Source organism: Brachyhypopomus gauderio, unplaced genomic scaffold, assembly GCF_052324685.1.
Source record: "Brachyhypopomus gauderio isolate BG-103 unplaced genomic scaffold, BGAUD_0.2 sc116, whole genome shotgun sequence".
NCBI lineage: Eukaryota > Metazoa > Chordata > Actinopteri > Gymnotiformes > Hypopomidae > Brachyhypopomus > Brachyhypopomus gauderio.
In genome coordinates this window covers 535,001-556,762 of record NW_027506937.1, presented here as the reverse complement: position 1 = coordinate 556,762, position 21,762 = coordinate 535,001, and the positions used below count along the sequence as shown (strand labels likewise).

At 42.3% G+C, this 21,762-nt stretch overlaps 3 protein-coding genes across 5 annotated transcripts in view; 2 read left to right on the top strand and 1 right to left on the bottom strand.

Annotated features, from left to right (window-relative positions):
* Nucleotides 1-271: 271 nt before the first annotated feature.
* The window catches only part of LOC143497908 (macrophage mannose receptor 1-like), an 81,129-nt gene continuing 59,638 nt past the window's right edge, over nt 272-21,762 (top strand). The window contains exons 1-4 of one of the 2 annotated variants that reach the window (XM_076993535.1): nt 272-479; nt 663-778; nt 3,364-3,723; nt 3,840-4,175. In XM_076993535.1, coding sequence (XP_076849650.1) covers nt 742-778; nt 3,364-3,723; nt 3,840-4,175 — 733 coding nt within the window. In that variant the 5' untranslated portion in view covers nt 272-479; nt 663-741. The remainder of the gene's footprint in view (nt 480-662; nt 779-3,363; nt 3,724-3,839; nt 4,176-21,762) is intronic. The other variant, XM_076993534.1, reaches the window with a different exon arrangement.
* Nucleotides 8,415-12,271, bottom strand: LOC143497907 (uncharacterized). The gene is made up of 2 exons (XM_076993533.1): nt 8,699-12,271; nt 8,415-8,473 (listed from the first exon to the last, which is right to left on the bottom strand). The coding sequence occupies exon 1, from the start codon at nt 12,245-12,247 to the stop codon at nt 8,963-8,965; it is 3,285 nt and encodes a 1,094-aa protein (XP_076849648.1). The 5' UTR covers nt 12,248-12,271; the 3' UTR covers nt 8,415-8,473; nt 8,699-8,962.
* Nucleotides 17,862-21,762, top strand: part of LOC143497911 (E3 ubiquitin-protein ligase TRIM35-like) — a 9,495-nt gene continuing 5,594 nt past the window's right edge. Inside the window, exons 1-7 of one of the 2 annotated variants that reach the window (XM_076993543.1) lie at nt 17,862-18,881; nt 19,512-19,593; nt 19,735-20,214; nt 20,544-20,639; nt 20,750-20,980; nt 21,266-21,288; nt 21,588-21,706. In XM_076993543.1, coding sequence (XP_076849658.1) covers nt 19,810-20,214; nt 20,544-20,639; nt 20,750-20,980; nt 21,266-21,288; nt 21,588-21,706 — 874 coding nt within the window. In that variant the 5' untranslated portion in view covers nt 17,862-18,881; nt 19,512-19,593; nt 19,735-19,809. Of the gene's footprint in view, nt 18,882-18,910; nt 19,594-19,734; nt 20,215-20,543; nt 20,640-20,749; nt 20,981-21,265; nt 21,289-21,587; nt 21,707-21,762 lie in introns of those variants that run through there. The other variant, XM_076993542.1, reaches the window with a different exon arrangement.

Here is a 21,762-nt window from a genome sequence, read left to right as displayed (position 1 = left end):
TGAACGGTGGGTAAAGATTCCTCTAGGATACACGGGTGTCTCACACAGAACACACATTACAGCACATTTGGAAAAACGAGTTACACTTTTTTTGGTTTTGAGTCAAATAATCCCAGATCTTTCTAAAGGGTTAGATTGAAATATTATCTAATTTAAATGTTCTTTTAGTGTTACTCTCTCAGTAACAAATATGATATATTACACAATATCTAATGGTTTCTCTGTGTGTACATTTGCACATTCTTAGATCATCCATAGAGGTTTCTCTTTTGGCCTTGGTACAGCTTTACTGTAATTGGCTTTATGAGACTTTTTCTCTACTTTATTCTCAAATGCAGCTCTAGTTCAAAGCCTTTTTTACATCTTGACATATATGCATATGAGCTGGTGACATCACACCTCATCATGTGATGTCACCACGATGAGAGCTGTTGGGGATTTGAAAATTCTTCTCCATTCAACAATAAACACCTCATCAGGTAAGACTGTGTCCTTAGTTTACTAATTCTTTTATGTAGTTCATCAGTTATTAACCAGAAATTTATTTAACCATTTTTTATTTACTGCTATCTGTTTTTGCTGTATTTGCAATGTTTTTTTTTTAACATGTTAAAGGTTTGTAATCAGAGTGAACACACAGTGTCTGGTGTGTATGTCTGCAGATTAGATCACTACAGCCCCCTCTGATATTTCAGCACTCAGGACTCCAACTCAGCACTAGTGTGAGTTTATGGAATTACCATGGAAACCATCTCTGTGCTCCTCTCTCTACTGTTGGGTAAATATTCACTAATAATCACTAGGCTCAAAACACCTGTTTGCTCTGAACATATTCAGTATGAATTTGTGATTCCTACGCATATTTGATTAATCAAATTATTATCTGGTGGAAAAACATTATTTTCACAATGTCAAAGTGGTCTGGACACCAATTGTTTTCAGGTTCCAGTGTATGTTTTACAGTTCATTAACATAAATGTTATATTAATATTAATGTTGTTGTAACGTGGGGAAGAGGCACGACAAGGTACGTGTAACGAACAAGGCTGGGCAGGTAGGACACAGATGCAGAATTTGGAGGTTTAATATAAACGACTAACACAAAAGAGTATAATACATACAAAGACCAAAGATGACAAGCAAGATAACACAAAAAGACACAGAGAGCATGAACTAACTGAACAACAACCACTACACACGACTAGAACATTAGACTTAATCCTTTCACTGATAACATACAACGTTCAACGTACAAGCTACAATAACCCACAACCACAGAGACCAAACACAGGACTTAAATGCACTGACTAAACAAGGAACACAACAAGACACACCTGAAAGTGATAACGAGGGGCAGAGAACACGGCAGGGGTGTGAAAACAGAGACAACTAGGAAATGTCAAAATAAAAGACACTCAAACACACAGAGAACAAAACAAAAGACAAGACTGACGGGGGAGGCAGGACCACACGACGAGGCACGTTGCGGTGAAAACACATTTTAATTAACAAAGACGGTGGAGACCAGCGCGAGTAGCATTAACATTAAAACACAAACACACAGGCACGAGCTTTAGACAAAGACGATCACGAGACATTGTGTGAACGTACATTAAATAGATGAAGTACACAATCCCCAGTTGTAACAGTCAGAACTATACACTGTTCACTGTTACACACTGATCACGAGACGAGACACAGGTGAGACGGATGAACACGCTCACACACAACCCCACGGAGATACATATACGGTCATGACCAGACGCAGATGACATAAACACACGCCCAAAAGGAGGGGTCTGGAGCTGCTCCGTGACAGTTGCCATTTACTTATGAGAAGAATTTACGTTTTAACCAGTTACACCAGTTACAAGATGAAACTGAATATTTAAGTAGCAATAAATAAATAAATGTAAAGACCATGCTGTTAAGTCGTACTGAGAGGCGGCGGACACAAGTGTGATTGAGGGTTTATTTACAGGAAGGACACTGTCAACATTATCAACCTCTTTTGAACTTACCATGACAACACGGTGGGCATGACGACAGCGATGCATGACGAACAGACTTATAGGACTAACACCAAGACTATAAGATGAAGACAGAACTACCAGAATATAACTTAACACACACAGTGAACACAGACAGATGATGTGAACAAGGCAGAGACTCTACAGAAGGGATACACATAGACCAACTAAACACACTAGACATACAACCAGACTAAACCAGGTACACACAGAAATACAGAAACCAGAACGTAGAACAATGAGATCATAACCTTGAGCAGTGATAAATGACCTACACAGACCTCACCAAGATTCATACACTGACCCACAAGACTCAACACTAGAGGTACAAACAAGACAGACAGAACGAGACACAAGGAGCAAAAACAGAGACATGACTGACAGACAGGAGGAGCTAAACTGGAGACACAAACAAGACTGACAGATGTGGGCGGGGCTAGATGTGACACGTAAATAATGTAGTGAATTTAGACTAATAAGATTTTTGCTTCCTCTTGTCATATTTGGTTTCTACTTTCTCACAACCCACTACTTCCACTAACGGTGATGATCAATCCAGCCAAACTTAAAATAAGAGATTTTAAGAGATAGATTTATTTAAATCACTGAAAAGTGAGTCTTGTTTTTCTTCATGTATCTAATATTTTATAAATATTTCTTTGAGTGGTAGGATTGAGTAATATAAAACTTTACGCTATGTTATTTAAAAATGTGACTGTAATATAAAACTTTACACTGTAAGCTTTATTTAAAAACCTGATTGAGCGCATGGCACCACTTACAAACTAGAAAGATCAAACATATTAAAAAATACCCAACATAATTCTCCTCTCATGTGAACTGGTCCATGTGTACCATACAAGTCAGATGCTGTGTGTTTCCTGGTCAGCTGAGCTGAAGGTTATGTGCACCCCTGTTCACCCTGTTCACCCCCCTGTTCGACTCCCAAATTCATCTGTCCACCAAAGTCTTCTGGGGTTGAACATCTTTCAGATGGAAAGGACAGAGGAAATGTTAATACCCTTCACATTTACCCCATCACGTCTACCCTGCCACATCTACCCCAGCCCTTCATATCTACCCCGTCACATCTACCCCGTTACATCAGCCCTGTCACATCTACCCCGTCACATCTACCCCAGTCCTTCACATCTACCCCTATAGTCTCATTACTGTTACTCAGTGCCATGTAATAATGGTGAATCTGCTCTGTGCTACCACAGTAGTGCCACATCACAACACATGCCCACAGCACTGGAGAACATTCCTGACAGTTTCTAATCAGACCAACATCACCCCATCACTGAGTCACTAAGAAGAGAAACTTTTCCAGTCTTTTCTGCTGCAGCTGGAAGTCGTCTCAGAACATTCAACATCACAGGATATGAGAATCTGACTCAGTCTGAGGCTCAGACAGCTTGTAGAAGAAACTACACCGACCTCGTCACTGTGTACAGTGAGGAAGACAACAGTGTACTGGCTAATCTGACTGAGGAGGCTGGATTATATGCTGCCTGGATTGGGCTCCACCGCAGTCAGCCCAGTTATAAATGGTCTAATGGTGATGCAGTTACATTCAGAGACTCAATACAAGACTGTGGGACATGGAGCTGCTGTGTTGCTATGAAGGCTGAGGGTTCATGGGAGTGTGATAACTGCACACAGAAAAAGAATTTTATGTGTTATAAACAAGGTAAATACTTACTATAGAGGTTTCAACAATATTAAATACTATAAGTATTGATGTCATCACCTTTAACTCTAAACATATAATTAAGGGTTGATTTGTTAATTGTTTAATCACTGCAGATTCGTGCCACAGTTATCAGTTAGTGCTGGAGCCAATGTCCTGGTATGAAGCCCAGAGATACTGCAGGGAGAAATACACTGATCTGGTCAGCATCAGAGATCAGGAGCAAAATGAAGAGGTGAATCTGAATGGGAAGAACAGCACCACCCCCTTCTGGATCGGCCTGCTGTGTGATGACTGGGAGTGGACTGATGGAGGTCTCTCCACCTACAGGAACTGGGGGACTGATCAGCCTCAGAGAACAGGAGACTGTACAAAACTGCAAAGAGGGAAATGGATCTCAGTGTCCTGTAATACTGGTTTTCCTGCTCTGTGCTACCACAGTAATGCCACAGGTATCACAACACACGCCCACAGCACTGGAGAACATTCCTGACAGTTTCTCATCAGACCATAGTATAACATCACCCCATCACTGAGTCACTAAGAAGAGAAACTTTTCCAGTATTTTCTGCTCCAGGTGGAAGTCGTCTCAGAACATTCTACATCATTGTGGATGAGAATCTGACTCAGTCTGAGGCTCAGACAGCTTGTAGAAGAAACTACACCGACCTCGTCACTGTGTACAGTGAGGAAGACAACAGTGTACTGGCTAATCTGACTGAGGAGGCTGGATTATATGCTGCCTGGATTGGTCTCCACCACAGTCCCAGTTATAAATGGTCTAATGTTGATGCAGTTACATTTGTAAACTTGACAGATGACTGTGGAACATTGAGCTGCTGTGCTACTATGATGGCTAATGGTTCATTGAATTGTAATAACTGCACAGAGAAAAATCATTTTATGTGTTATAAACAAGGTAAAAACTTAATATAGACGTTTTAACAATATTACAAACTGTAATTATTGATATCATCAATAAGGATCAATTTTAATTTCATGTGCTATAAATATGGTAATAACCTGACTGGGACTATTGATAAATTCCTTATTCATATCAACCTCATAACTTCAATTGCATAAACATAAATAAACCGTGTTTACCTTTGACCTCTACAGATGTTATTAGAGCCATGCTCAGCTCAGGCTGGGAGTGGGCTGATGGAGGTCTCTCCACCTACAGGAACTGGAGATCTTGTGTCCCTCAGCCATGTGATTGTGTAAAACTGATGAAGGATGAATGGTCTCCATCAGCGTGTAATGATCCTGCATCTGCTCTGTGCTACAGCAGTAAGTCATGATGTTACCAACACTAAAATGTTCTCTGCAGTCTAGATCAGTAGAATGAAGAAGTGTATCTGGTGTTTGTGTCTCTGTCAGCGTCCATCCATGTGAGTGAGGTCAGTATGATCTGGGAGAAAGCTCTGGACTACTGTCAGGAAGGTCACAGGTCTGGTCTCCTACGCATTGAGTCTCACCTCGACCAGAAAGAAGTGGAGTCTGAACTCAGAAGGAATAAAGTCTCTGGACCTGTGTGGGTGGGGCTTAGACAGAGCCGTCTCTTTGGGTTCTGGATTTGGTCCAATGGGATGGTTGTGGGATCTTGGACCAACTGGAAGGGAGGAAGACAGCCAGAACTTCCCCTGTCTCACCAGTGTGGCGCCATAGAAACACGAGATCAAGGCTACATGTGGCTGGACATGAACTGTAGGAATGAACTCAGAGTTTTATGTGAAGTGAAATGATCTGACTGGTGCTCTTCAATCATTCAGGATATTTCACACACATGCCAACACACCACACGTTACAACTTGTTTCATAATCTACAGTGCTGCAATAACCACCCACCCTGCTTAATACAGTACACAGCAGATGTGAGTACACCCCGTAATATCACATAGTCAAATTATTTTAAAAAATTGTAATTTCTTAATAATTGCATTATATCAAAGTTTGCAAACAGAGATTTTTCTCTTATGTACAATTTAAAAATAAATGATATAGAAAGCTTGCATTAAAAATACTGGCCCCAGTCTAGGAAAAGGAAATACACCTTTGACGACTGCACGTTACAACATATGTTGGTATTGAAACAAAACAGAGTACAGTGGTTTTCCAATTAGCTGAACTGCATAAAAATGTTTATTAAGCAGCACAATGTTGTCAGGTTTGCATGTCTACGTGCGTCAAGGCTCCATGGGAAATAATTGCCGGAGGTGTTGAAAAATCAGACTGTAACACACAAAGACTGAAGAGGAAGACCTGTCCCTAGTTGAAGGTCAGTTGAAACAGTAATCACTGACCAAGCCAGAGATCCTCTAACTGTGACTGTGTAGGCTGTCCTCAAAACATTATGCCACAGACAACGCGCTACTTACACAGTCTAGCTCTGGGAAACAGACAGGCCAGTGGGGCTGTCAGTGGAAGCACAGTGTCTGTGACAGCTTAGACAGGGCAAAGGACATCGTGTAAAGTCAATCTGTGTGGACAGCATACAGGACAAAAACCTTTCATTGCCCATCACAACAAATATGCAAGATTAAACTTAGGGAATGGATGGTCCCGCAAGAGAAGCACAGTCCCGCACGGTCCTGACAGAGAAGCACAGTCCTGCATGGTCCTGACAGAGAAGCACAGTCCCGCATGGTCCTGACAGAGAAGCACAGTCCTGCATGGTCCCGACAGAGAAGCACAGTCCCCCATGGTTCAGACAGAGCAGCACAGTCCCGCATGGTCCTGACAGAGCAGCACAGTCCCGCATGGTCCTGACAGAGAAGCACAGTCCCGCATGGTCCCGACAGAGAAGCACAGTCCCGCATGGTCCTGACAGAGAAGCACAGTCCCGCATGGTCCCGACAGAGCAGCACAGTCCCACATGGTCCTGACAGAGAAGCACAGTCCCACATGGTCCTGACAGAGAAGCCCAGAGCGGGGAGTGGGATGATATGGGGCTGAATGAGCACAGAACGTATTGGGAAGAGGACATTTGAAGGTGAATACCATGAATTCCTCTGGATATTTGAAAATTCTGGCTGACCAGATGACTCCCAGTCACCAGATCCTTCTCAGAAGAGGAATATTCCCACATGATAATAATCCGAAACAGACAAAATCACACAGAGTTCCCAAAGAAAAAGTGGATATGATGGCGTGTCGGAGCGAGACAGCAGTGCAGCAGAGAGCAGACATGGTGTCTGAAGAACCACACAGTATCTGTCACTAATAACAGCGGTGAATGGAGCACTGACCTGTGCTCTTGCTGAGTCCATACTGTAGGACCTGTGTTTTTTATTGTAATGTGACCTAAATATGATGATCTGGCATTGACACTGCACAGGGGTTAGTGTTAGGGGTTAGGGTTAGAGTTAGGGGTTAGTGTTAGAGTTAGGGGTTAGTGTTAGGGGTTAGTGTTAGAGTTAGGGGTTAGGGGTTAGTGTTAGATTTATGATGATCTAACTTTGATACACAGTGGTGCTTCGTTTGTTCTCTACATACTTATGTACATTTGCTTTTCTAACGCAGCCACTGTGTCACTATATTCTGAGCTCATGTTTTCACAACTCCAGTTTTTAATATCTTTCTGTTCTGGATTCCATGTTGAATAGCATTTTATCTTCTATCATTAGCATATTGTTTAATCTACTGTTTTATATGCAAGCTTTGTGTTCTTTGAAAAGGTTACAATTAACAATTAAAAGTAAATTTGAAGTAAAAAAAAAGTAAATCTGAAGTATTTCAATGAAAACTACATTTGCTGTAATGGAGATGCGGATACCCAGGGATCTTCACATCTGGAGCTCCAAAACGTTTTTCTCCAACACCACATCACATCAGCAGCACTTACACATGTAAAACCTCATCAGGTGACACCACATGTCAGCTTCTAAATTTAAGGATTCACAATGATAAAGTATGTGCATAGTCTCAGCATTTAAAACTGTATAAACCACCACTTTCTGTAAAAAAAAAGATACATTTCAGATTCAAAACACAGACAGACTTTAAAAAAGTCATTGGAACGACGGGCCCCCTACTGGTCGCCTCCGTCTACAGCGGCAGTTGTCCTGTTGTTGTTGTGTTCGTCCCTCGGGGGGGGAAGAGCCTGTGATCCGTCTCACCTGAGGCTCGTTTGTTTGTCTATACATGTCTTGTCTTTATACCAGTTGACCGCTGGTCATTATATCCTTCATTGGGATCATGTCACGGGTTTTTGGTTTGCGCACTATTTCAATTAAACCATCCATTTTCCCTGAGACTTGGCGTGATCGCTTCCATTTTATTTCGCTCACCCTGCCCATCACAACAGTGAGGAAAATAAGTATTTGAACACCCTGCGACTTTGCAAGTTCTCCCACTTAGAAATCATGGAGGGGTCTGACATTTTCATCTTAGGTGCATCTCCACTGTGAGAGACATCATCTAAAAAAAGTATCCGGAAATCACAATGTATAATTTTTTAATGATTTATTTGTGTCTTACTGCTGTTCAAATACGTATTTTCCTCACTGTAGCCTGTATGCAATAATATTAAATATGCAAAACTGCCAGTAGACTCATTGATATTACTGCCCTCAATAATGTATAATGTTCTTTTACTGCTGCAAGCACACCTATTCTGCTCCCCTTGTGTGTGTCTAACACAATTCAGCAGTAAGCCTAACTCCAGTTGAATTAATACGTGAGTCAGGATGTAGCTTCCTTAGCTCCACTTTATTTTGATGAACCACGTACACGTTAACATGGAGTAAAACTGTAGGACAGAAATAAAACAGCTACCTTTAGCTTAGCATTGTTAAAAGGAGGTTAAACGCAAAATCAAAATGCTACGTTTGTCCCTTTAGCTAGGTTGCATTAAAATGACCCGAACATGAACACATAGGCCTCGCGCAATGATCAAATCTCACATTTACTGCAAACATTCTCCACGAATAAGACTCAAATAAATTCTACTTCAGAATATTAAATCAAAACTTACAGACGGTGGTGTCGATGGCATAAACAGAAAGCAGACTGCAGCGGATGATCTTGTTTACATGTCGCTGACTAAACAGAAACTAAAGAAAATGGCTGACTCCCCGTTACGTGCCCAAGCCGCCCTTCAAAATAAAAGGCTCGATGTACTGAGAGTAAATTAACATTGAACACTTGTCTTATAACAGATTAAAGGGCAGAACACTCCCCGCCTGGCATCTGTTAAGATGCCACATAGCAATACTTAAACCATAAACTTGTAAACATATCAGTCCCCATTCTTTAGAAGCATCACAACCTCTGTAACAGGCCTGAGAAGCTTTTTGGCAGCTCCATCCTTGATGACCTTGACCTCGATCCTTCGGACCTTGCCATCACTACCTGGGAAGGTGTCTGTTATGAGAGCCAACGGCCAATCATTGCGGCATGTGCGATCATCCTTCAACAAAACAACATCACCCTTCGTGATGTTGGGACTCGACTCTTGCCATTTGTGGCGGAGTTGTAGTATGTGCAGGTATTCGCGTTTCCAACGATTCCAGAATTCGTCAGCCAATCTTTGAACTTGGCGCCACTGTTGCTTATACAGGTCCTTCTCAGTGAATATCCCTGGAGGAGGTAGAACGCTCTGCTTCTGAGTGAGAAGCATTGTTGGGGTAAGTATCTGTGGAACATCTGGATCTGAGGAGACAGAAACTAGAGGTCTTGAGTTAATGATGGCTGTTACCTCTGCCATCAGAGTGCACAGGACTTCATGAGACAAAGTGGAGGAAGGAGTACGCATTAACATTGAGTCTAAGATTCTCCTCGCAATTCCCACCATGCGTTCCCACACACCACCCATGTGCGAAGAGTGAGGTGGGTTGAAACGCCATGTGCATCCTTGATTGCTTGTGTACCTCTGGACTTCTGATTCGGTCACCACCTTATGGAACTCCAGCTCTCTGCAAGCACCGATGAAATTTGTCCCACAGTCGGAGTGTAGCTGTTTGGAAGGACCACGGATGGCAAAGAATCTTCTTAAGGCATTGATGAATGAAGAAGTGTCTAAAGAATCAATGACTTCTATGTGGACCGCACGCGTGCTCATGCAGGTGAAGAGTACGGCCCAGCGCTTACTCTGAGCCATCCCTCCTCTTGTGCGCCTTGCTGTCACAATCCAAGGACCGAAAACATCCAGACCAGTGTAGGTAAAAGGTGGCGAAGTGCTCAGTCGTTCCGGCGGGAGGTCTGACATAATTTGTTTCTCTCCTTTTTTACGGAGCCTTCGGCAGATGACACATGCATGAAGAACAGCACTTATGCAGCGCTTGCCACCAAGTAGCCATATACCAGCAGCTCGAACGGCGCCTTCAGTGATTGTCCGACCTTGATGCTCAACCTGCTCATGATGGTGTCTGATGAGCAACGTGGACACATGGCATTTTCCTAAAAGAATAACTGGATGCCTTTCTCTGTCGCTTAAATCGGCAAGCTCAAGCCTGCCTCCAATCCTTAGTAGGCCTTTGGGATCTGCAGTCGGATTTAGCTTAACTAATGGGCTTCTTTTGGAAATTTCATCTCCAACCGATAGAACAGCTAATTCTTCAGAGAAGGAGGTCCGCTGTACAGCGAGAATAATTGCTGCCGTGGCCTTCGACAACTCATCAGTGGTAAAGGGTTTTGGACACCAGTGCCAACCATTACATCCTGTTGTCCTTCTGTCCTTCTTGAAAGAACGAACCACGTGAACAAGCGTGGCAACTGCTCTTTGTAAGGACTTCCAGGATGAGAATTTGGTAAACCTCTCAGGATCCAATTGGTTGACCTTTTGACTTGTGACACAGCTTGTTACTTGCGATCGGATTTCTACGTCAGAATCTGGATTGATGAGCTCAAAGGTCTCTAGCTGCTCAATAGTTGAGTGTGGTTTGCTTAAGAAAGCTGGACCGGTGAGCCAGCTGGTCCTAGTGAGCTTTGAGGCTTGGACTGACCTAGAAGCATGGTCGACTGGGTTGTGTTCCGTAGGCACATACTTCCATTGGTTTGGTCCCGTAGACTGGCGGATTCTCTGAACCCTGTTGTGGACATACACATAAAAGCGTTTTGACTGATTATGAATATAGCCCAGCACCACTTTACTGTCGCAGTAGAAGGTAACAGCATCAACTTGAATGTTGATCTCTTGAACAATGAATTCGGCTATTTCTACGGCTAGCACTGCCACACAGAGTTCCAATCTGGGTATTGTTGGTTCATTTGGAGGTGCGAGTCTAGCTTTTCCGAAGACGAAACCCACATGTATCTGGCCGTTTTCGTCTGTAGTCTTCAGGTATACCACGGCGCCGATTGCTTTGGTTGAGGCGTCTGAGAAAACACATAACTCCTTCCGACTAGCATTGGAGCAAGAGGTACCAGTGTAGGTTCGAGGGAGGTGAAGATGTTGCAATTCCTGTAGTGAATCTCTCCATGTCTCCCAAACCTCGGATTTGTCTTGAGGCAGCGGGCTGTCCCAGTCAGTTCCGTTCAGGGTGAGCTCCCTAAGCAACGACTTTCCTCGAATGGTCACGGGAGCAACGAAGCCGAGAGGATCGTAAAGGCTGTTTATGGTGGAGAGGACACCACGTTTCGTGAATGGCTTGTCTTTGATGGAGACTTGGAAGGTGAATATATCCCTTTTGACATCCCAACTCAATCCAAGGCTTCGGTGTGTGGTGGCTGAGTCTCCATCCAAGTAGAGATCTTTCATGTCCTTAGCATGATCTCCAGCTGGGAAAGCTCTTAAGACTTCAATGCTGTTGGATGCAATTTTGTGAAGTCTTAAGTTTGACTCTAAGAGCGATGCTTGGGTTTTTTGCAACAGGGAAATTGCCTCGTCTTCTGTTGGTGTGGAAAAGAGACCGTCATCTACATAGAACTCTTGCTCTATGAAGCGTCTGGTGTCTGACCCGTACTGTCGCTCTCCCTTCTTTGCTGCTCTCCTTAGACAATACGTTGCCACGGCTGGAGAAGGGCTGTTGCCGAATACATGAACCCTCATCCTGTACTCAATGATGTCCTTACTGGGGTCATTATCTCGATACCAGAGGAAGCGTAAGTAGTCTCGGTGATCTTCTCTCACGACAAAGCAGTGAAACATCTGTTCGATGTCGGCCATGATTGCTACTCGCTCTCTTCTGAAACGAATGAGGACTCCCAAAAGACTGTTATTCAAGTCTGGTCCGCTGAGCAGCACGTTGTTTAGGGAGATGCCGTTGTATTGGGCGCTTGAGTCGAAGACAACCCTGATTTGGCCAGGTTTCCTCGGATGATAGACCCCAAACATTGGCAAGTACCAGCACTCTTTCCCTCTTGGCAGTAGGGATGCTGGCTCTGCATGACTGTTGTCAAATATCTTTTGCATAAAGGCAATAAACTGGCCTTTCATTTCTGGCTTACGCTCTAACATGCGCTGTAGTGAAGAGAGGCGGTTCATTGCTTGCTCCCGATTGTTGGGCAAAGGCGGCCTGGGAAACTTGAATGGAAGGGGAGCCACCCAACTCTTTGCCTTGTCCTGGAAAACCTCATTGTCCATTATTTGCAAAAACTGTTCGTCTTCTATGGAAAAGGCGCGTTTGTCATCATCTGCCGTTCTCTTGAAGACTGTAAGGCCGAGTGAGTCTTTATCCACCACGGCAGTATGGCAACTGTGAAGTAGCCTATTGACTGGACGTGGTTTTCACAGGGTCTGAACAGTGAAGGTCTTCCATCTTCTAGTATGTTTGTCTTAAAGTTGTGGACAATGGGCTTATGGACCTTTCCCAAACACACATCGCCTACCAATACCCACCCAAGGTCTAGCCTTTGTGCAAAGGGAGAATCACCTGGACTGCTTATCTGCTGTCTCACCTTGTGAACCCGGAGAATGTCCCTACCGAGCAGGAGAAGAATCTGCGCCTCATTGTCCAGTGGGGGAATTTCACTGGCAAGGCTCTTCAGGTGCGGATAATGAAGAGCAGCCTCTGGCGTTGGTATTTCATCACGATTATCGGGTAAATCATCACATTCGATCAACGTTGGGAGCGGAAAGCTAACTCCATGATTCACGGCCTCTATTTGGTAGCCATTTGCTCTCCTGCCAGAGGCTGATGCTAAGCCAGCACAAGTCTTAAGGGTGTAGGGATATGAGCCTGCTTTGATTTTGAATAAGTTGAAAAACTCTGACCTGGCCAGAGATTTGTTGCTCTGGTCGTCAATCACAGCATACATTTTGATAGCTCGTTCAGGGTGCTCTATTGGGTAGACGTTGACCAGACATATCTTTGAACAGGATTTTGACTTGAAGCGATCGCCACAAACTTTAGTGCACAGAGGACTTACCTCTGGCCCTGGCGCATTACCTCTGTTTTCAGGCTCCCCGCCGTCATCTATCACGGGACTCGAAGTCTTCGCGAACCATTGAGGTGGACCAGGGTGAAGAGCCGTAATGTGCTTGTCGCTGTCGCATTCATCACATTTCAGCATGACTTTGCAGTCGCGGGCGAGATGAGTAGTGGACGAGCAGCATTTAAAACAAATTCCTTGGTCCCTCAAGTAAGCCTTGCGTTCTTAATTGGTTTTTAGTCTGAAGCCACGGCACTTCTTTAAGGGGTGAGGTTTGTTATGGATCGGACAATGCTTGGCCCCATCCTCCTTAGGCAGTGCTTCGTTTTGTGTAAGTCCGGTGGAGACTTTGGTCTTGTGCACTGAGACCGGGGTTCTGAAATTTATGTGACGCGGGGCTGGACTTTCTGTTGCAGCGCTGCTTCCAAGGAGGGCAAAGCTAGGATCATTTCTTGTTTTGGCTTGGTAGCAGATGAAGGAGGTGAAAAAGGAAAATGGAGGGTAACCGACCTTATAGTCCTCTTTATACTTAGACCCTTGAGTGATCCATTTTTCTTGCAGGTTGTATGGCAGCTTTTCCAGAATGGGTTTGACGCCACGAGCGGTGTCCAGGTATGCCAAGCCGGGTAAGAATCCATCCTCCTTTGCTGAGAGTAGCTCCATCAATAGATCCCCGAGCTCTCTTAACTTGCGATTATCTTTGTGATTTTAGGAAAGTTGTCCAGCTTCTTGAAGAGAGCACTTTCAATGACTTCTGGAGCACCGTAATATTCATCCAGCCTGTCCCAGGTCATTCTAAGTGCAATGTTTGGGTCATCGATATGAACTGCTCTTAGGCGTTTGACGTATACTGAAGACTCCTTATTGAGCCATTTTGAGATTAAATCCAACTGTTCACTGGCAGTGAGATCCAAATCCTTAATGGTGTTTGAGAAGGCAGATTTCCAGGCTCTATAAGACTCTGGACGATCATCAAAGTGTGCCAAACCAGTGCTCACAAGCTCCTTGCGTGCCAAGTACTTCGCCATGTTCATCATTACTGAAGACTCTGGTGGGTTTGTGTGAGAGGTGTCAGAATACTGTGGAAAGGTTAACTTGGCATTTGGCCGAAGTATATTGCGCTTTGGTTCTTGTAACTGTCCTTCATTTTGAACTCGGAAGTGGTCATCCCTGGCTAGCTGGGCTGGCGTAGTTGGGAAGTGAGTGGTCCGATATGGGATAGGTGCATCTGAACTTGGTTGTGGTTGGGATGGTGGGGGCCAGCAGTCTTTCACCATATACTCGTCTTTAATAATGTGCTTAGTTAGTGGCTGTGGGTCGTTCTCGATGAGATACTCTGATGTCGGGGACGTGCTGACAGATTCAGTGCGTTGGTTAAGCTGCACAGTTTGGTCTTTGATGTAGTCACTTACACGCTCTTGTGTATTCTGCATCATACTCGAGAGGCTTTTCAAACTATGGTGTACCTCGGCCTCCAGTTCTGCTGCTGCTTCCAAGACCTCGGCTTGGGCTATAGCGGCTGCAGCTTCTTTTTCAAGGTTCAGTGCTTCAAGATTGGCTTCTAGTCTTGCTTTGTCAACTTTAATGCTGATCTCTCTCTGAGCGAATGAAACGCGTGCACGAGCAGCTTCTGCATTGGCCCTAGCGTGCGCTGCCGCGGCACTGACCGATGACGTACTTGAGCGTTTCGTACTTGAACCAGCACTTTTATGGCTTTTGACTGATTCTCCATCTCGAGAAGACTTTAGGGCTTTAGGTCTTGCGCCTTCAGAGTGTGGTCCCTCCATATCTGTAGATGTAGCTGCTTTAGTGTTGTTCAGCCAGCTGCAAACCGTCTTTTTACTATTCTGCTCCCCTTGTGTGTGTCTAACACAATTCAGCAGTAAGCCTAACTCCAGTTGAATTAATACGTGAGTCAGGATGTAGCTTCCTTAGCTCCACTTTATTTTGATGAACCACGTACACGTTAACATGGAGTAAAACTGTAGGACAGAAATAAAACAGCTACCTTTAGCTTAGCATTGTTAAAAGGAGGTTAAACGCAAAATCAAAATGCTACGTTTGTCCCTTTAGCTAGGTTGCATTAAAATGACCCGAACATGAACACATAGGCCTCGCGCAATGATCAAATCTCACATTTACTGCAAACATTCTCCACGAATAAGACTCAAATAAATTCTACTTCAGAATATTAAATCAAAACTTACAGACGGTGGTGTCGATGGCATAAACAGAAAGCAGACTGCAGCGGATGATCTTGTTTACATGTCGCTGACTAAACAGAAACTAAAGAAAATGGCTGACTCCCCGTTACGTGCCCAAGCCGCCCTTCAAAATAAAAGGCTCGATGTACTGAGAGTAAATTAACATTGAACACTTGTCTTATAACAGATTAAAGGGCAGAACAACACCTATTCTTATGAAATGCTATATCTGCATGTTTTGTTTAACTTGTGTTAATTTTGTTGATATAATGAAGTTTGTATGAACTCTGCAATTACAATAAGTATGTGAGATGACTTTGTGAGATGAAACAAAGTATTGTATTAATACGGTTAATGGACATTTTAACAGAAATTCAAATATTTGTCTGAATCACACAGACCAAAAACACTGGAAAAGAGTGATTCCTAACCTGTTTTTCAACTGAAGTGAAGACATTTTTCAATGCTCCTGTTAACACAATCCTTAATGTGTCCTTTATTCAAAAGAAGAGAGCGATAAGAGTTTTGCATTTAATTACGTATCAAAGCGATAAAATGAAGCCAGTGGGAAAGAGGAAACTGATGATAAGCAAATAATATGCAAATGTTTCTCCAAGAAACAAGACCTGCTCACAGAGAGAATGTCACGGGGCCGAGGGCCATCAGAGGATTTGCATCATGCAAATCAGACATGAACCCGTCGAACACACTGACATTATTTCTTACATATTTTGTACATCTTTCATATCTTACCTGGTTAAATTCAGCTGTCAAATCCTTTTTTTCTTAAAAAATTCTATAAATTATGCGAACATTTTTCCTTGTCTCACAACCAGAGCATATTCAGTGTAAGTTCTTGTTTTAAGTCTAAAGTGCGTCTCTCAGTGACGTCTGTGGCTGGTGTCTTCTGTTCAGATGTCTTCCACTTCTACACTGATGAAGATTTTATAGTACACAAGGAATAATCCCACCTCATTAGATACATCAAACTCTCTGGCCAACGTATAGGGACTATTATTAGGGAATTTATTAAGGAGTTTTATAGGTGTGTGATTAGCGAATGTAGCCCATCTGATGGTATACACATTTATTAAGGAGTTTTATAGGTGTGTGATTAGTGAATGTAGCCCATCTGATGGTATACACATTTATTAAGGAGTTTTACAGGTGTGTGATTAGTGAATGTAGCCCATCTGATGGTATACACATTTATTAAAGAGTTTTATAGGTGTGTGATTAGTGAATGTAGCCCATCTGATGGTATACACATTTATTAAGGAGTTTTACAGGTGTGTGATTAGTGAATGTAGCCCATCTGATGGTATACACATTTATTAAGGAGTTTTACAGGTGTGTGATTAGTGAATGTAGCCCATCTGATGGTATACACATTTATTAAGGAGTTTTACAGGTGTGTGATTAGTGAATGTAGCCCATCTGATGGTATACACATTTATTAAGGAGTTTTACAGGTGTGTGATTAGTGAATGTAGCCCATCTGATGGTATACACATTTATTAAGGAGTTTTACAGGTGTGTGATTAGCGAATGTAGCCCATCTGATGGTATACACATTTATTAAGGAGTTTTATAGGTGTGTGATTAGTGAATGTAGCCCATCTGATGGTATACACATTTATTAAGGAGTTTTACAGGTGTGTGATTAGTGAATGTAGCCCATCTGATGGTATACACATTTATTAAGGAGTTTTACAGGTGTGTGATTAGTGAATGTAGCCCATCTGATGGTATACACATTTATTAAAGAGTTTTATAGGTGTGTGATTAGTGAATGTAGCCCATCTGATGGTATACACATTTTTAGCAGCCATCTTCTATCCTGTTCATCACAGGTCCTCTGACCACAGGAACACTGTAATCTGGATTTGAATTAGGTGAATTAGGTGGTCAACATGTAGACCAGCGTTTCTCAACCAGGGTGCCGCGTTTGTCTTCATCGGGGGTGCCGTCAAAATATTCTGATGTGAAATAAAAAACTATAGTTTTAAAAATTGAATACGTTAAAAAAATCATTAAAATGTATTTCATATGACCAGGGCCCGTATTTATTAAACTTCTTAGAGTGGAATTTTGGACTTAAGTGCTGAAAAATTCTTAGATTTGCTCCTACTCACAGAGTTAAGTGTAAGTGCCAGTTATCAAAACTCTCAAGTATAAGAATCCGTTGACCAGCCGACCTGCTTTCATCTTTCCCTAGATAGGGAATGGCGTTCAACATATATTTTGTTTCAACATCAGCGGCCACCCAGAACTTAATCGCAAATGTATCGGGTTTATTGGCCACGTACTGAGTGAAACGACAGCGAGCTTTAGTTGGGAACAGTTGGTCATCAACAGTTATGTTATCACCGGGCGTGTAAGAAGCAATACTGTTTTTCACAAATTTATAAAATATCTCCGAGATCATGGCAAATTTCAAGCAAATTGTGTTGCTGTTCAAACGCCCAAGCAGAGTTTTCACTCAAACTGTGTAGCCGCGTCCCGACGAATTTATAGCTCGCGTTACCTCATGAATGCTATTGTGAATAAAGTGTTCATAACAGCACCGCCCATGCCATCATCTCAGTTTCGCTCGCAAAGGTCAAGTCAAGTCAAGTCAGTTTATTTATATAGCACATTTAAAGGCATCAAGTGCCGGCCAAAGTGCTGAACAATTGTTACAGTATAAAACACATAAAAATATAAAACATTTAAATACAAAATATAAAACTAAGCATAAAAGTAGATAGATGAAAATAAGAAAACCCATAAGAACATTTACAATAAAATATACATAAAGGACATGTTAATGACACATTAAGATAGTTCTCTGCTATGTCTGTAGGTGACAGACTGCTCAGGACTCAAAGGCCTGTGAGAATAAGTAGGTTTTTAAATTGGTTTTAAAAATAGTTACTGTAGCCGATTCCCTTATAAAAAGTGGAAGGTTGTTCCATAGTTTTGGAGCTGCTACCGAAAAGGCCCGGTCACCTTTGAACTTTAGTCGAGACCGCGGAATGTCTAGAGTCCACTGGTTAGAGGAACGTAGTGAGCGAGGAGTAGAGCGAGAGTGAAGGAGATCCGAGATGTAGGAAGGAGCTAAGCCATGAAGAGCTTTAAAAACAAACAGTAAAACTTTAAACTCTACCCTGAATTTTACTGGTAGCCAGTGTAGTGATGCCAGCACAGGGGTGATACTGTCTCTTTTTTTAGAGACAGACAGGTATGCATTTACATACGTAACTTGCATTCTGCTTAATTCTTTTGTAATGCCATACAGCCATACATAATGTATGTGTCTAACAGCTAGCCCTGGCGAAGAGGGATTATACCCGAGAGATAATTCCTTTGAGATATGACTTGATAAGTAATTACCATTCGCAGAATTCCTGCAAACTACTCCGCCTCCAGATTCGCGGGTGATTCGGTGATTCACAGACCACACTGCAGTTCCCCTGCCGGCCTGCAGGGTCGCTGCTGAGCTCAATTACTGAACTGAGAAAAAAACGAATCAGCTGAGGAAGTGATTCGATTCAGTTCGTTCACTCAAATGTTTCGTTCATTTGAACGAATCGTTGGCGAACGACACAACACTAGTGGAGTCCATCGGTTTCGTCCGAAGAGAAAGTGTTTGGCGTGCTGGTGAGTCTACAGAACCTGTAGTGTTTGTAAAGATCGCTAAAACCATTAATATTCCAAAAACGGACCTGTGTGTAAGTGTGTTTATTACTGTTACAGATACTAATTTGTAAACAGATGAATGAATGTTTAGGACGGTGGCGCGTATTGAAAACGTGAGTGGTGAAGTAGAAACAAACAAATGTTACAAAATGGCGGTAGGCCTCCCTGCATACTGTAACAAATGTGAATTCAATGTTATGGCAAATGGTGAGATGTGGAATGCTTAAACCGGGTAAACAGAGACAGCAAACGGGAGTGTAAATGCAGTGATACTCGCACAGTAGGTCAGCTGAAGTTTTAAAAATGCCGGCAGATAGCTGCGCGCATGCGCGAATGACTGGGTGTTATGCGCTTGCCTAAGCGTCACGTGGTGTGTGGCGTAGAGGGGGTGAGACTGTGTGGTGTAGAGGGGGTGAGACTGGTGTAAGGCTGAGGGGACAAAACAGTGAAATAGGGGCAACAATTGTGGACCATGTTTTACATGTAAGTCATGGTCTCACAATGGCTGAAGCTGGTCGTTGGGTGCAGCTGAATATTGGAAGAACAACTGTGTCTTCATACTTTTTCAACTCCTTTATTTCTTTACAAAAGCTCCTCCTCCCTGTACACACCTGCCTGTTTGAAGAAGTAAATCTTGGAGTGACACACTAGTCTTTATTAATTCTGTGTTCAGGTGAGTTATAAATATTATGAGAACCTCTTAACTCTGGTATTTACTTCTTTCTGCCTTATTTCTGAAAGGAGTCTAAACTCCCTCAGCTGGATAAAGGACTACAGTGACTGATTCTCTCCTGTGCTACTGTGTTTATTACAGAAGATCTAAAAGTGAAAGTGAAGTTTGTACAGAAGGAGACATTACAGAGAAACAGCACAGCAGCTGTTGGAGGAAATGGCTGCTACAAACCCTCTGTCAGAAGAAGAGTTTTCATGTCCTGTGTGCTGTGACATCTTCAGGGATCCTGTTTTACTGTCATGTAGCCACAGTGTGTGTAAAACCTGTCTGCAGCAGTTCTGGGAAACCAAGGGATCTCGAGAATGTCCAGTTTGTAGGAGAAGATCTTCAAGAGATTATCCTCCTTGTAATCTTGCACTAAAGAACCTGTGTGAGTCTTTTCTAGCGAGCAGGAGTCAGAGATCTTCAGCAGGGTCTGAGGTGCTCTGCAGTCTGCACAATGAGAAACGCAAACTCTTCTGTCTGGAGGACCTACAGCCTGTGTGTGTGGTGTGTCAGATTTCAAAGGCACATAAAACTCATGACTGCCTTCCAGTAGAGGAAGCTGTGTGTCACTTTAAGGTATGAAATGTGCACTAATGCTTTAACTGTAATGTTTTTCCAATGTTTACAATTATCTTGAAATATATGTTAGACAGGTTAGATTAAATGAGTCAGATGATGAGATTTCAGACAACTAAATCAGACCTTCATTCGCCGTGAAACTTAATATAGATAAAAATATTGATATACAATCTGCTACGATATATCAAACATCTCCGTTTTATATTAAAAGGATGAAAAGGAATCAGTAATCACGCCATTGTGTTCAGTCGTTGTAATCTCCTATACAGATACAGTGATGAATCCTGTAAGACTCACACTGTCCTCTACTAAACCCATATTTACAGAACAAATTCAAGACCACACTGGAGTCTCTACAACAGCATCTGAAGGTCTTAGAGGAAGATAAACAAGTCTGTGAGAAAACAGCAGCACACATTAAGGTGAAAGGTCACTCTGAGTTATGAATGGTGCTGTGATCACTGTCCACGTACACCATAATGAAACACACACATTTGGACAGTTTATATTTCCTCATCATCTCCCATTCCAGTATCAGGCCCAGCACACAGAGAGGCAGATAAAGGAGGAGTTTGAGAAGATCCACCAGTTTCTAAGAGATGAAGAAGCAGCAAGAATAGCTGCATTGAAGGAGGAAGAGGAGCAGAAGAGCCACATGATGTGGAGGAAGATTATGAAGATGAGTGGAGAAATAGCATCTCTTTCAGATCAAATCAAATACACAGAGAAGGAGATGGAAGCTGAGAACATATCATTCATACTAGTAAGAATCACTCAGTCTGTCTCTCACTTAGACATACGCTCAAAACATGTTAAATACACCAATGTAGAAGAAAAAGAAAATAAATCACTCTGACCACCATCTTTCACTAACTCTCTCTCTCTCACACACACACACAAACACACAAATGCACACAAAAAAGTAAAATGTTTTGACGTTTGTTTTTGTGTGTGTGTAAGGGTCTTTAGACACATTGATTTTATTATCACATAATGAAAAGGCATATTTGACCCTCGTATAAAGAAAATGTCCCTGTTTCCTTCTCAGAATGTGTCGTCCACATTGAAATTGTAAGTGATCATTATTTCTGTTTGATCTCCATATTGTTACACATTGTGTTTGTGAAATTATTCTGATACATTCAGATCTTCAGTATGTGGTCTGTGTTATTTCAGAAATATGATATATGAAGAAGGTATTTAGGAATAAAAAATATATATTGATATTGACAATGTGCAAACATTTCAAAGACATATTGATGGATTTAATTAAGGATATTTCACATGTTACTTTTAACGTTAAATACTTTGAATAAGATAAAAAATAATCTATTATATTTTAATAATATAATATCTTTATACATTTCCAGTGTTGATCACACCCCAAAGGAACATGAGATGGTGTCAGGAGCTCTGATCAATGTAGCAAAACATCTTTCCAACCTGAAGTTCAGAGTCTGGGAGAGAATGCAGAAGATTCTCCAGTACTGTGAGTTTTGGTGTTCTTTGATTAATTAGAGTAATTCTGTTCTCCTCACAATTAGA